This window comes from Chelonus insularis, unplaced genomic scaffold, assembly GCF_013357705.1.
Source record: "Chelonus insularis isolate UGA/USDA-ARS -01 unplaced genomic scaffold, ASM1335770v1 contig_371_pilon, whole genome shotgun sequence".
In the NCBI taxonomy this organism is placed as follows: domain Eukaryota; kingdom Metazoa; phylum Arthropoda; class Insecta; order Hymenoptera; family Braconidae; genus Chelonus; species Chelonus insularis.
Genome location: NW_023276532.1, coordinates 1 through 14,609, shown reverse-complemented (window position 1 = coordinate 14,609; position 14,609 = coordinate 1). Strand labels below are relative to the sequence as shown.

The 14,609-nt window shown below is 28.2% G+C and overlaps 1 protein-coding gene and 1 pseudogene across 3 annotated transcripts; both read right to left on the bottom strand.

The window, feature by feature from the left end:
- Window positions 1-2: 2 nt before the first annotated feature.
- Window positions 3-11,238, bottom strand: LOC118067246 (golgin subfamily B member 1-like). Of its 3 annotated transcripts, none has more exons than XM_035083889.1 (9): window positions 11,029-11,237; window positions 10,306-10,485; window positions 9,333-10,220; window positions 9,146-9,254; window positions 8,861-8,989; window positions 1,040-8,789; window positions 503-666; window positions 292-346; window positions 3-210 (listed from the first exon to the last, which is right to left on the bottom strand). In XM_035083889.1, exons 2-9 carry the CDS (start codon window positions 10,477-10,479, stop codon window positions 186-188), a joined length of 9,294 nt encoding a protein of 3,097 aa, XP_034939780.1. In that variant the 5' UTR covers window positions 10,480-10,485; window positions 11,029-11,237; the 3' UTR covers window positions 3-185. The 3 variants fall into 3 exon arrangements, with proteins under 3 accessions (XP_034939780.1, XP_034939781.1, XP_034939782.1); XM_035083890.1 differs by having other exon boundaries at window positions 9,188-9,254; XM_035083891.1 differs by lacking the exon at window positions 503-666 and having other exon boundaries at window positions 11,029-11,238.
- A 1,451-nt stretch (window positions 11,239-12,689) lies between these two features.
- LOC118067248 (mRNA-capping enzyme-like) lies at window positions 12,690-14,523 on the bottom strand (annotated as a pseudogene).
- Between the last annotated feature and the right edge of the window lie 86 nt (window positions 14,524-14,609).

The following is a 14,609-nucleotide window of genomic DNA, read 5'->3' as shown; positions in this document are numbered from 1 at the left end:
ATATTTTCAATATAATTACAATTTTTTTCGATTTAAAATACCTTTTTTTCAAGTATAAACGTTTTTTGTAAAGATGTGAAATTGTTATTATGAAAATAAGTATGAAAATATACAAAAAAAATATTGTGGATTCATCGTATGGTGTTATGTTTTCGTTTTTTTATCTTCTTTAATTGTCTCTCTTGCTACATGTGTGTTACTTTTGGAGTACTAAAATTAAAAAATGAAATTATTTAAATATTTTTACAATTAATTAATGTATTTGTTTTAAAAAATAACTATAGACATTACCTTTTACCCCAGAGCCAATTCAGTAGTACGTTCGGTTGGCTCTGAACATCTCGTGCTATAAAAGTATAAAAATGTTTGAATAAAAAATTAAAAGAATTAAAAAAAAAACGATTTTTATAATTAATCATGAATTTTATATAAATAGCTATAATATCACTACGATTATAAGTTCAATTATTTTTAAAGCAGATATGGATACAAAAATACGTACAGACTGTATAATTAGCATCGATGATTCTTGCAGAAGAGTCTGTCGATGAAGGATTAAGCGTATTTTTGTGCGGAATTACTGACATTTGTTGTATGTGTCGTGATTCACGTTCATCTATCAATCGTATGTCTCTATGGTAGTTGACATTATGGAGCTGTGATAACCTACAGGGAAATCAAATTTATCTAGCATATGAACATGTAAATACAACTAAAAAAAAATAATTACTTAAAATCAAATGTTATTTACTAATGAAATTTAATTACACAAAATTCAAAAAGCAACTTTTACCAAAAATAAATACTTCCAATTAACTAAAGGATCTTAAATATTTTAATCATGTTCAAATGAATCATTTAATGAAATTTTTATTTATCAAAACATACTCTGTAACTAATTTTTTATAAAATTATTTAATTTTTGATTTTTTAATAGAAGTTATCGAAAGAAAAAAAAACATCGATAAGTAAACAATAATTATTTATAATAACTATAAATTATTTTCAGCTTAAAAGAGTCAATTAAAAAATATCTTACTTTTGATTGAGCACTTCCATATCTTCCTTCGGTTCCAGGGGTTTGTCATGTGTTGTCGAACTACTGGCTGATTCACCACCACTATCTATATCATCTGCTAAAACTTTGGAAGTACTGGGTGTGTATTTTTTCAGTTCTTCATTTATTTTTATTGCATTTGATAAACGTAATTGAAGTGTATCTCGTTCTTCAAGTAATTGTAATAATTCGTGAGTCAACTCTTCACATCTTACATCACGTTGATGAAGCATATAAAGAGCTGCATCCAATTCACTTGAAATTGAATCTTTAACTTGACTTGGATCATCATTATTTGGACTGTTTTTACTTCTATTGGTTTGGAAAGACAATTCACCTGTTTTTTCTGCTACTGATAATTGCAGTTGTTGCTTCTCTTCATATAAATGATCAATTTTATCTTGGAGTTCTTGAATCATGCCTGGGTATGTATTGTCATTTAAAATAAATTTCAAATCCTCTACTTCTTCACTTTTAATACTCAAGTTACTCTTTAATTCATCTAAAGCAATCGTATTTTCACTTAATTTCTTTTCATATTCATCAGTCAACATACTATGCTCTTCTTTCATTGTTTCAATAGTCTCTTCTAATTGTTTTATTTCATGTAACTTTTCATTAAATTTCTTAGGTGAAATCATTGAATTCTGAAGATCAGATATCATCGTTGATAATTCTTCAATCTTATGATGGCAATCAGATAATTCTTCTCTGACATTAGAAATTTGTGTATCTCGATCAGCAACATTAGCTTCTAAATTCTGTATCAAAATTTCATTATTATTAATTACATCTTTTAATGATTTTATCTCTAAACTCTGATTATTTAAATCAGAAATGGCACCATCATGTAAGGCTTGTAATTCTATTAGTTTAGCTTCTAAAGATAAAATTACCTGATTTTTTTCATCTAATTCTTCTTTTAATTTATTCAAATGATGTGTTAGTTCTTGATTTTTATCATTAAGTTTCAAATTGTCACTATTCAATTCGGTATTAGCATTATCAACTGCCATTTTATCGAATTCTAATTTCTTTATGTACTGTTTTAGATCTGCTACCTCTTGAACTCGAATATTCAACAAAGCTGTAACATTAGTCATCGCTTCATTAACTTCAGCTAATTGACGCTGAAGATTTTCGTATGATTTTGAATAATTTTCATGCTCTTTTATCGATTTTTCATAAATTTCTTCTGATGTTTGAATTTCTTGATCCCTAATATTTTCAGTTTTTACAAGTTGTACAGTTTGTAGTTCAGATATCGACTCTGAAGCTTCGATTTTACTTGAATTTTGAAGATCCCTTAATTTATATTCCAAATCATTTAATTCTTGAGCTTTACTATGCAGAGATTCAAGAGTTTCTTTCAAGCTTTGTTCTAAATTTTCAATTTTCATATCTTTTTCTAGAAATTGTTGATCAAATTCACCGGTTTTTAGCTTCAATTCGGCAACTATTTCGTCATACCTTGACTGTACTTCCTGATTATTTTGCACCTGTTCATCGTAAATATGTTTTAAATCATTGTATGTAGAATTTATGATTATGATTTCGTTGTTCTTATCCTCGATCTTCTGTTTCAATGTATTTATATGATTTTGCAATGATAAAATCAATACTTTATTGTCAGCTAGTTTTGATTCATTTATCAATGAGACTTCTTTTAATTCTTCTTCTGTAACACGCAATTTATTTCGTATTTCCTCGTGTTCTTGTTCCATTTCTGCTCTCTTCTTTATTTCTGAATTCCAAAGAGATTCCAAATGGTTGAAACTAAGCTCCATGGCGTTGATTTCATTTTTCTTTTCTTGTAAATCTTGTTCCAGTTTCGATATTTTTTCATTCAATTCTCGTTCAACTTCTTTAAGAGTTGAAATAGTTGCTTTTAATTCATCATTCTCTAGCCTTTCTTTTTCTAGTGTTGATTGATGATTGGCATGAACATTTTCAGATTTTGTAAATACATCACTTAAATTATCTGAGCATTCTTTTTTTTCACTGTTTGATTCTTCTAACATATTAAAGAAGTTGAGTTTTGAATACTCTGTTTGACTTGATAAATTTTCCATTTCTTTTGTTTTCAAGTTCAACTCAGTCTCATAAGTATCAATTAAAGCCTTTAATTCATTGTTTTCTGATAAAATTTCGTTCAAATTTTCTTCAAGTTTAGAAATCTTCTCTTCATGCTCAATACATTTATCCTGATTGACTGCTCCACTTTCAGAATCAGTACTCTTTCTATGAGAAATCTTTTCGACACTATCATTGCTTTGAATACTCTGACTCAAATGTTGAATTTGCATCATTAATTCATTGTTTTTCATTGTCATAGTTTTATTTAATTCATCCTTAGTAGTGGTTAAAATTTCAATTTTTTTCGAAAGATTATCTCTTTCTGTCGAAATTTTTTCATTATCTTCTCGAAGTTTTTTCAAATTTGTTTCTAATTGTGTAATTTGACTCTTTAGCTCCTCTTCTATCGTGTAATCTAAATCATTGAGCTTACTTGAATTTGACTGTAATGTTATCTGTTGCTGTAAATTATAATTTTGAATTTTATATTCCTGTAATTTTTTAATCAGTTTTTTATTCTTAATTTGAATTACTTTTAATTCTTCATCAACTTCCATTTTTTTATCTTGCAAATCTTTTACTTTATCTTCTAATTCTGCAATTTTAATTTGAATCTGAGTTTCTGGAGTACAAAGTGGAATCTTAAATTCTGAAGGTCCTGTATTCTCTTCATTCCATCCCCACACTTCTTCATCATCAAAATTTATTGTTGATTGGTTCTCTTCTTCTATATTTTCTTCAACGTGGCCTGTTTTTTCTTCAACTATAGCATCGGTTACTATTGATACGCTTTCTACTTTGGTTGCTGTTTCTAGAGGTTCTAACATTTGTGGTGATTGCAATTCTTCATTTGGAACTTGACGATTTGTATGAATTGAATTAATTATTTCTGTTAGTTTTTTATTTTTAAAATTAAGGCTTTCAATTATAACATATTTTTCGGCCATCTTGGAAATAATACTTTTAAAATCTTTCCTATTAGTTCCTGCATCTTCAATAATTTTAGAAGCGACAAACTCAAACATGTTATACTTATCACTGTAATCAATACCTGTATTTTCTTGTAATTCATTCACATAACTATCACTGAATAAATCCTCACTTTCAGATTTCAATAATCCAAGTAAACTCCAATCACTAATATTACAGAGTTCTATTTCTTTGACTTGGATTCCAAGATCTAAAATTTTTCTGTAAGTTTCTTTTAAGCTTTCATCTACCAAATGTTCTTTTTTACAATTTTCAAGCTCTGTAACAATTTTTTCTCTAAGATTATTAAACTGAACTACTCGATTGTTTATATCACTTTCAAGTATATCAATTTTCTCTTTCAAATACTGCAAATCGTTTTCTCGTTTCTTTAACAACTCACTAAACTCAGCAATTTTAATATCCTTATCATTAAGATTTGATTCCAACATCTCTAATTTCATATTTAATTCTTTCTTTTCTGAAATTTCATTTTCCCATTTTTCTTTAAATTCTTTTGCCGCACTTTCGAATTCTTGACATTGATTAGTTTTTTTCTTCAAATTTGCAGCAATGATTTTCATTTTTTGCATTTGGTTGAAATTATGTTTCTTTGTAGATTCCAACTCTTGCTCTAACCAAGAAATTTTATTTTTATCTTCAACCACTTGGTTATCAATTGATTTCTCAATATTATCTAACATTGTTCCTAATTTTTCTCGGTCATCTGAGCTTTTTTCTTTAGCTTTCTTCAGTTCTTGTTCTAGACGTTTTATATTATCCAACAGTGATGTTGTGTTGCATGCTCGTTTAGATATTTCTAGTTGTGCACTTTCAATTTCTTTTTTCAATTCTTCTATTTTTACTGCATTGGTTTTATTTAATTGTTCTTTCTCTTCCAACTGTTCCATCAAAATATTCTTTTCTTTCAATATCTCTTCCATTGTCACTTCTCTATTAACTATTTCTGTATTTAATTGATCAACTTTTTCTTTTAAATTTTCTATGTCTTGTAACTTCTCTTCTAAAGTAATTTTTTCTGTTGTCAGAGATTCAATCAAATGATTCTTACCTGTTAATTCAGTATGTAATACTTCAATCTGATCTTTCAAACAATTCATTGCCTTTAATTGTTCATTTCTTTGTATTATTTCATTCTCCAAAATTTCTTTATCACTAGAAATAGCTGCAATATCTCGCTCATAATCTGTAATTTGCTTCTTCAGTGTGTCAATTTCATTTGAGAGAACATTAATTTTCAACAGATTTTCTGCATGTTGTTCTTCTTTTTCTATACTAAGTTGTTGAATTCTTTGATGCAATTCTTCAGTTGCCATCAGCTTTTCATCCTTCATTTTTAATTCATTTTCTAATATCTCTTTACTGTTCATAATTTTGGTCAGATTCTCTTTTTGTTCTGCCAATTGTTGGTGTGAAATATCTAACTCATTTGATAATTCATATATTTTCACTAAACTATCCTGGTGCATTTGTTCTTTTTCATTTAATTGACTTTCTAATATATTTTTTTCGTTAACAATTGATTGTATTTCTGCGTGTTTATTTTTCAATTTTTGATTTAATTCTTCAATCTGTCCATGTATTTCATTCATGGAATTCAATTTTTCATTGCTCTTTTGAATCTGATCTTGATATTCTTCATTCTTCTTCAACAGTTGTGATATTTCACTTGTTAGTTCATCAATTCTTAATGCGTTATCTTGAGCGAATTCTATTTTTTGTCGAAGTTCATTCTCCAACGAATTCTTTTCACCTAAAAGTGACTCAAGATTAATTTCTTTATTTTTTATTGCATTCGTTAATTGTTCAATTTGACCGTTTAATTCATTTATTGAGGCAAGTTTTTCATCTTTTACTTTCAATTGTTCTGTTAATGATTGCTTATCATTTAAAACCATCGTAAAATGTTCATCATATTCTGCTAACCGTTGATTTAAAGCAATTATTTCGTTTGATAATTGATTTATTTTTGTTATATTTTCCTGATGACAATGTTCTTGTTCTCTTAACTGCATCTCCAACATAGTCTTCTCACTCTGCATTGTCTCTATTGTTTGTTCTCGGTTGACTATTCCTTCATGTAGATTTTCAATTTTTTTCTGCAATACATTTATTGATTTAAGTTTCTCGTCATTTACTTTCACTTCATTTTCCAATGCTTTCTTATCGTTTAGGATAGATAGATAATTCTGTTCGTATTCGACTAATTTTTTATTCAAAACATCAATTTCGTATGATAATTTATCGTTCTTCTCTAAATTATTTTCATTGATTTTCTTGGCTTCTATTAATTGATTCTCCAAAGCTAGTTTTTCGTTTTCAATTGATTGAATTATGCCCATTTTATTTTCTAGCTCATAGCGTAAGATTTCATTTTCATGATATTTTTCATTCATTGATTGGAGTTTTTCCTCTTTTTCTCTCATCTGATTTTCTAATATTTCTTTATCTTTCAAAGCTAGTGAAAGGTTTCCTTCACAAACCACTAATGTTTCTTTTAAATTCACAATCTCATCAGTTAATTCATTGATTCTAATAACATTATTATTATTTAACTGATCTTTTTCTATCAATTGATTTTCTAATGTCGCTATTTTATTATGTAATTCACTTACAGATTCAAGTTGATTATCTATTAATTTTATTTCGTCCTCTAACATTCGTTTATCATCCAAAACGAGTGTAGAGTCTTTTTCAATCTTTTCTAATTGTTCCGAAGCTTCTCCTTCTGACTCCAACATTATGTCTTTATTTTCTGTATCAAAATCTAATTTTTCGCCTTCATGTTTTTCGTCTACTTGTTTATGATTTTGGGTTTGATTTAATTTTTTCTTCCATTCTTCGATCTCTTTCTCTAAATAATTATTCTTGTTTTGTAATCCTTGCATGAAATTATAAATTTTATTTGCTATTGTATCGGCAGGCATAGTTGAATCAAGAAAAACTTTTTCGAGAATTGATTCATGAAATTTCATTTGATCTTCCAGAGCTTTGACTTCAACAGCCAACTCATTGATCCTCGTCAAATCTGATAATGTTAATGATTCTTCTTCTATTGTTTTCTCCTCTGCCTGACTTGAAAGTAACGCAATTTCTGATTCCTTTTTTCTAATTTTATGAATAAATTCTTCATTTTCGGCCAACCACTTATCTACGTAATTTAGTTGACCTTCTTTCATATTTATTTTTTCTTTCAATTCTTCTGATTCACTCTCTATCGAAAGAAACTTTATTTTCTGTTCTTCAACTATCTTACTGATTGTAGATAATTTTTTTTCTAATTCACTTATTTGTTTTATACACTCGTTATTAGAACCGGCAATTATCTCTACCCCCTTTAGCTTCATTTTTTCCGCAGTCATTGTTTCTATCATTTTTTCTTTTTCGTCTAATTCCGTTTTTAAGGTGTCCCATTTTTGTTTTATTTCATCACCATAACCATATTCTTCGTCCATTGCTTGTAATTGTTTTTTTAACTTGTCTCGATCACTTAATACCGATGACATTTGTGTTTCAAGATGATCCAATTTCTCTTTTTCTTCAACAATTGCATTTACAAAGTTCTCAGTTATTAACGAAAGTATAATCTCCAATATTGATTGGTCGTTTAGAAGTAATTGGATTGAATTTATGGTTTCGTCACTTGTTCTCTTGAAATTTGGTAATATACTTTCGTCAAGAAGCATTCTTATTGCTTTATTTGGTTCAACATTTTGTGTTAATTTCGACATTGCTTCGAACAGTAATGTAATCAATTCATTTTTCTGTTGTATTTTGTCTAATATTTTTAATTTTTTATAACTAATGATTTCTTTATCTTCTAAACTTGTGTCATTTATTATTGTCGTCAATGAATTTCGCTCTTCTATCATATTACTCGACAAACCATCCAATTCACTAGCTAGTTTATTAATGAGCAATTTATCATGATCACTTTCTTCTAATCGTTGAACTAATTCATTAATTACAAGTTTACTATTGTCAATATGTTTCTTATCCAAATCCAAAATTTTTATTAACTTTTCTATTTCTGTTAAATTATTTTCACTATAGCTATTATTATTAGGTATAAAACTATTGTCAGAAAGTAAATTTATAATATTTAAATTCTCTAGAGCGTTGATATCAGAAATATCGATATTTTTGAAGAAGAATTTATTGTTCCAGACATTTTTATCATGAGTTAAGTGTTCGAATACATTTCTGAAAATATCAATTGAATTTCTTATTTCGACCACTTTTAACTCTAAGTTGCGATTTTTATCAGAAAGGCCTTGATGGTAGTCAAGTAAATAATTCTTTTGACTTGATTCTAATTGATTTTCGTTCAAATCTGCTAATATCTTTTGAATGACATGGCATTGGCCATCATTCCAATCTCTTAAGTCAATTATTTCTGACTGTAACTCTGTTAAGATTTCATTGTTACTATTTAAATACAATGTGAATTTATTAAATTTCTCTTCTAATGCACTTTTTTCGTTTAATACCACATTCACTTGGTTTTGTAATTCATTTAATACTCTCAGTAGTTCTAAATTATTTTGTGTAACATCATTGGCTACGTCCTTGTTTTGATTCTGATTGCATAATTCTTCTTTTTCTTCAAATTCAACGCATTTTAGTGAATCAAATGTCAACAGTTCTTGTTTGACTTCATGCAATTCTGTAAATATATTTCATAAGATATTAAAAAAGATCGCATTTTAATGGAATAAGATTGAAAATGTTTCTTACCTTGGATGAGCTCAAACTTTTGGTTCTCCAATGCCACTATTGCATTATTATACGATTGAACTTCATCTGTTTTTTGTGCTAACTGGTCTTCTAATTCAGTAATACGTTTTTTCAAATCATCATTAACAGCTATAATTAAATAATAGAAAGTTTATAGACGTTGTAATATTAATTGATTCATTTTTAAGTTATTTTAAAAGACATAAAAGGATAGAATAATTTAAAAAGTGTAGATTTTAGGAGAACAAAATTTAGAAAAAATAAAACCCTGAAATTTTTTCTCACCCTTAATTTCATCAAAGTCGACAAGAATCAGTTGTAAATTACCTATTTCTTCCTCTAATATTGCAACTTTATTGACTAGGTTTACTTCTTCCTCATTCGAACTCGAACTCTAAACAAATAACAATCATAATAAATTTTCATTATTCCTAACTTAATATATTTCAACTATACTGTTCTGTTCTCTTACCTTATAATAACTATCCAATCTTTCTTGTAAATTTTTTAATTTACTCTTACTTTGAGCTTTAATTTTAATCATATTGTGATTAAGTTCTTGTATACTATTTTGGAGTTTGGCAATTTGGTTATCTTTTTCGTTTATTAAATTATGTAAATCTTCTTCTGATTTAAACTTCTCTTCCAATTCGATAATTTGTTTGTCTTTATTACTGATTATGAGATTGAAATGATCATTTTGTAATCTTAGTTGATCATTTTCTGATGTTACATATTTTATTTTATCTTCATACTCAATAATAGTTGAATCTCGTTCCTGAAGTTGAGACAATAAATTGTTAATTTTCATTCTAAACCCTTCTTCAGTTGCAATGAAAGTTTCTTGCATGTGACGCATTTCATCTTTAGTATCTTCCAATTTGTCAAGAGTAACTTTGCTTTTTTGAGATAAGTTATCCGTCACTAAGGTAATAGCTTTTGTTTTGGACTCAATGACTGCATCTTTATTGCTTAAACTATCTTTTAAATCAATTATTATTGACTCCAATTCATTTATTTTGCTATTTAATTCACTTATTTGCTTATCTTTATCGTCAATTGGATTTACTAACGGAATATTAATATTATCACTGGAGCTATCATTTAATTGCTGAAGTATTTTCTCAACTTGTACTTCAGCTGCACGTTTACTTTCATTTAATTCCTTATTTCTTTGTTCAAATATTTTACGATTTTCTTCTAACTTTTTTTTTAATAAAAGGCTCTTTTCGGATGGAGTTCTTGCATCACTAATATTATGTATACTATCATCACTTTCATCTACTCTTGAAGTGGATTCTGTGCTGTGGCGAGAAGATTTCACTTTTGATTTAATTTTCGTCAATTTTTCAGCATATCCCTTTTGAATAAAATAGAAAAAACATTCTTATAAAATTGTATAACCACTCTACTTTATTAATCAATTGAGTTAAAAGCTATCTTACCTGAACTTCTTCCTCTTTTTTCTTCAAGTCAAATTGATTTTTTAACATAATATCCCGATAATTCGACAACTCGTTCGAAATTTCACATTTCTCATCTTTATCTGAACTAGATAAGTTCACATTCATTGTTTCATTGTCATATACATCCTTCGGTTTTTCACTGCTTCCAGACATTGTTAACTGTGTAATAATAATAATAAATATTAGTATGTTCATTTTGCACAAATAATTATTGGAATATTCAAACATGTTATTATGATATGTTTCGCTATCATTCAAATCACTGAGTATTACGTTTACGTTTTTATGTAAAGAATTGACACAATTCTTACCTACTGCTCTATATTTTTATTATCACTAATTGGATATTATATTAGAGAAGTCTTAATTATATTAGTATTTTACATATTGATCGTATTGTAGTGGGTTTGTTTATGTTTACCTTTCATTTTAGTATAAAATACAGAATAATTTTTTTAGAGCTAGAAAATAAATCAAAATTTACTTTCAACAAAACATGTGTGTTTACAGATGAATATTTCAATTGCATTTATTGACATTAAAAAAAATTAAAAAACACCATAAAAATACTATATTTCGACGTAATAAAAAGCAAAAATTTTTAATACATTATATTGCTTATTATTAGTAAATATAAACGTGAAATATTTTGTTCACTTTCACATATTGTATGTAAAATGTACTCGTGACAATTGCAATTACCTTTTGATAAATAAATTACACTAGCAATGAAAACATCTTGACCACAGTGAATTTAATGTCATTCCAAAAATCTACTCGTTCATAATTAATTTTCTCACAGAATAAAATTGTACTGAAAAATTATTATATTCGAGATATTAAATTTATTACTTATTATAACCTTGACGTGGACAATCACATAGTCGAATTGGCCATAAATGAAGATACATAGAGTTCCTCTAACATTCACATAAACAGTGGCACCGGCTTCCCGAAAATCATCACTGCAACTATAATGATTGAAGTCTAATTGTCTGTAGGTATGACGAGTTATATGCTTCTCGAAACATCTGATGGTAAGAAAGTAAATGCTCGCTATGATATCGGCAGGTTCCAACAAGCGGTTTTTTTTTAAGATGACAGGGAATCTTTTCTATAAAGAGAGAAATTGATTTTTTCTTTTATAAATATTTTAAATATTTAGAAATACAATAATATTTATGATAGAATAAAGTAAGAAATCTAGTGTAAAAATGTACCTGAACAGTTGTAAATAATGATTTAAATGGGAAAATAATTGAAAAACATAAAAGTACTGCAAAATAGTCAAAGTTTTGGTAATTTACAATTAGATTTGTACATATTCATTGAAAAGAAACTAGTTTTATCTATTTTAGAGTGTCTTTACGTGACTTTTTACAATTTTCAGAGGATTTTCCCATTTCAATCTTCATTTGAAAGAGTTCAGGTACATTACTACCCTAAATTTCTGCCTTTATTCTATTTGAGATTTTATTGCAGTCTTCAAGTTTGGCAGGTAGTTATAGGCTAAAGCTTGCCCATTTAGGCTGAAAAAGATAAGATAAAAACAAAGTTAGTCATTCCCAGAAAAGTACTTGGTCACTGTTACTCTAAACCGTTGATTTAGAATACTATATGGAAAAATTCAAAAAATCGGAAATTGAATTTAATAATGAATTCAATTTAAATAGAATAAAATTGAAAATGTTTCTTACCTTGGATTTATTACCTCCGTAATAAATGTTTTCAAATTATCTATTTTAAAATTGAAATTAATAACCACAATTATGGTAATTTTGCATTGGCAATTGAACATTATACATTATCTATTAGAACAGTCTTAGTTATAACAGTAATTTACATATTAATCTTATTGCGGTACGTCTGTTCGAGTTTACTTTTTCATTTTAGTATAAAATTTAGAAAATTCATATTTCCAGAGCTAGAAAAGTTAGAAATTACATCAGATACAATATGTTTGTTTACCGATAAATATTTCGATTAAATTCATTTATAGTCAAGAAAAAATTTTTAAGCCCATCATAAATGCTGTATTGCATTGTAATAAAAAAAAAGATATTTTTAATATGTTACTCTACTCATTATTACTGAATTTATAGATTCTCAAAATTAAACTTTAATTGGAAATAATTACGATAAAAAAAAAATTTTTTTTTTTAATTGATCTCATATTGGTGCGTTGGTAAGATTTTACCATACGCACTGTTTTAATCATTGATCATTAAAAAAAAAAAAATAAACGCGTGACTCTAATCTGCTCAACTCATGCTAGAAGAGAAAAAAAAACATAAACAGACGCGTGACTCTAATCTGCTCAACTCATGCTAAAATTTGAAAATATAAAAAAAAATCTAATTAATTTATCGCCGTCGTTTGGCTGGTGGAAGCAAGCAATCCTCCCAATTCTCGTTGAATTTATGTTTACTTATGTAATTAATCATAAATTCAGATGTTACCGGCGCGATTATACTATTTAAAATTGATTAAGCAGTCGTAAATGAATTTGGGAAATATTTATCAGTTCTTTCGCGCATAAATACCCAACAACCCGTTCTTGAAACTACATTCAATGATTTTGTTATCGAGCTTTTCTATTTCCCTAGTAACCGCAATAAAATTATATGGTTCGCTTAAACCCCCAACATATAATTGACCAATTTTTTTTGATGAAATACCTGATTCGACGACTATTTTCAATTTGAAGTCCACTGAATTCAACGATAGTGGCTTCCACTTCAAGACGGTTGCTGCAGGTCCAGGGATGTAAGGCTCCTTCGAAGGCTGGAAGATCAGGCCGTCTAGGTCATGACCCAATTGTTTCACAAATTTTTCACTCAATAACTTGTTGACTTGTGTAATATCCCAAAATTGCTTTTGACGAATAGAAAAGGGTTCTTGATTTCGTCGTATTCGGCCTTCATTTAATGCTCTCATTCGGCTTCCTATCACTTCTTTCTCGATTATAGCATATCGCTCAATAAAAAATAAGTCTGTCGATACATCTTCACCATCACACATGATAATGTCAAAAACTAAGTACCTAGGATGTTCGGTACCATTTACTTTATCAATAACCATTTCTCCATCTAATAAAGTATCTTTCAGAGTTCTTGAAACATCTTCACAGTGTGGAAAAGTCAATCCGGATACCTCAAAGACACTATTATTTCTATCAATGAAAAACACTTCTTCGTTTGCTTGGATAAACATCATATATCTAGTACCATCAGCTTTCCATGATACTTGGTATGGTTTGATATTAAATTGAATGATATTATTCTGATCCATAGAGACAGGTTGGGAACCAGGAAAACCACTTCTATTCCATTTGCAGATTTTTTGAATTCTTTGTTGAATTCTCATAACTTTAGCTAAATCTCGTACTGGTTTTACTTCAGAAACTCCAGCCATGAAAACTCCATCTTGAGTATATTCACGATTTTCACATTTATCATGTTGTTTTCCATTTCCTTTTAAATTATCATATTCTAAACACCAAGTTGGTAGTGGTGGTACAGGAAGAACATCATTCTTATCATCATATCGCCTGTATAACTCTTTAATATAGTCTTCCTTATAAATTCCAGGAGGTCTAGCCGTTGAAAATTCACTTACAGCAGCATCCAAGTTCAATATGTTACTTTCAACCAAGTAACTTATTAAAAGAAACCCGGTTCTATTAAAACCGTGGGTGCAATGAACTCCAATGATCTTAGATGGATTACGAGCAATAAAATTTCTGCAAATTTCAATAAAAACTTTTGTTTGTTCTATGGAGGGAGTTTCTCCATGACCACGACATTGGAGCTTGTAATAACGACATCCATGAGATTCAACATCAGCTTTATTATAAAACCTGGTGGTGGTATTTGTCAAATCTATTAGTAATCCCATTTTCAATCTTTGATACTTTAATGATGCAAACAGCATATTCACAGAAAAACGACATTCTTCAGAAACTTGATTATTAAACTCATCAGAAAGTGGTGTTTTAAACGCGAGAAATTTATTGTTTATTAATTCAATACTTTTGCGAGGACATGATAACCATCGTGAAGGGATCATCCCTTTACTAAATTCGAAACTTCGGTTTGACATTGGTTTATCACTTCACCTCAACTGTATAAATTAATTATTTCTAATCACAAACACTCACTTTTATTCTTCAATGTTCGTTTTTAAGTTTTACTTATCCTGTTGATATATAAAAACACAATTGCACTTGTATTTTCACAAAAATTACACGATGTGCACAGGTTGAGAATCAAATCTCATGTGAT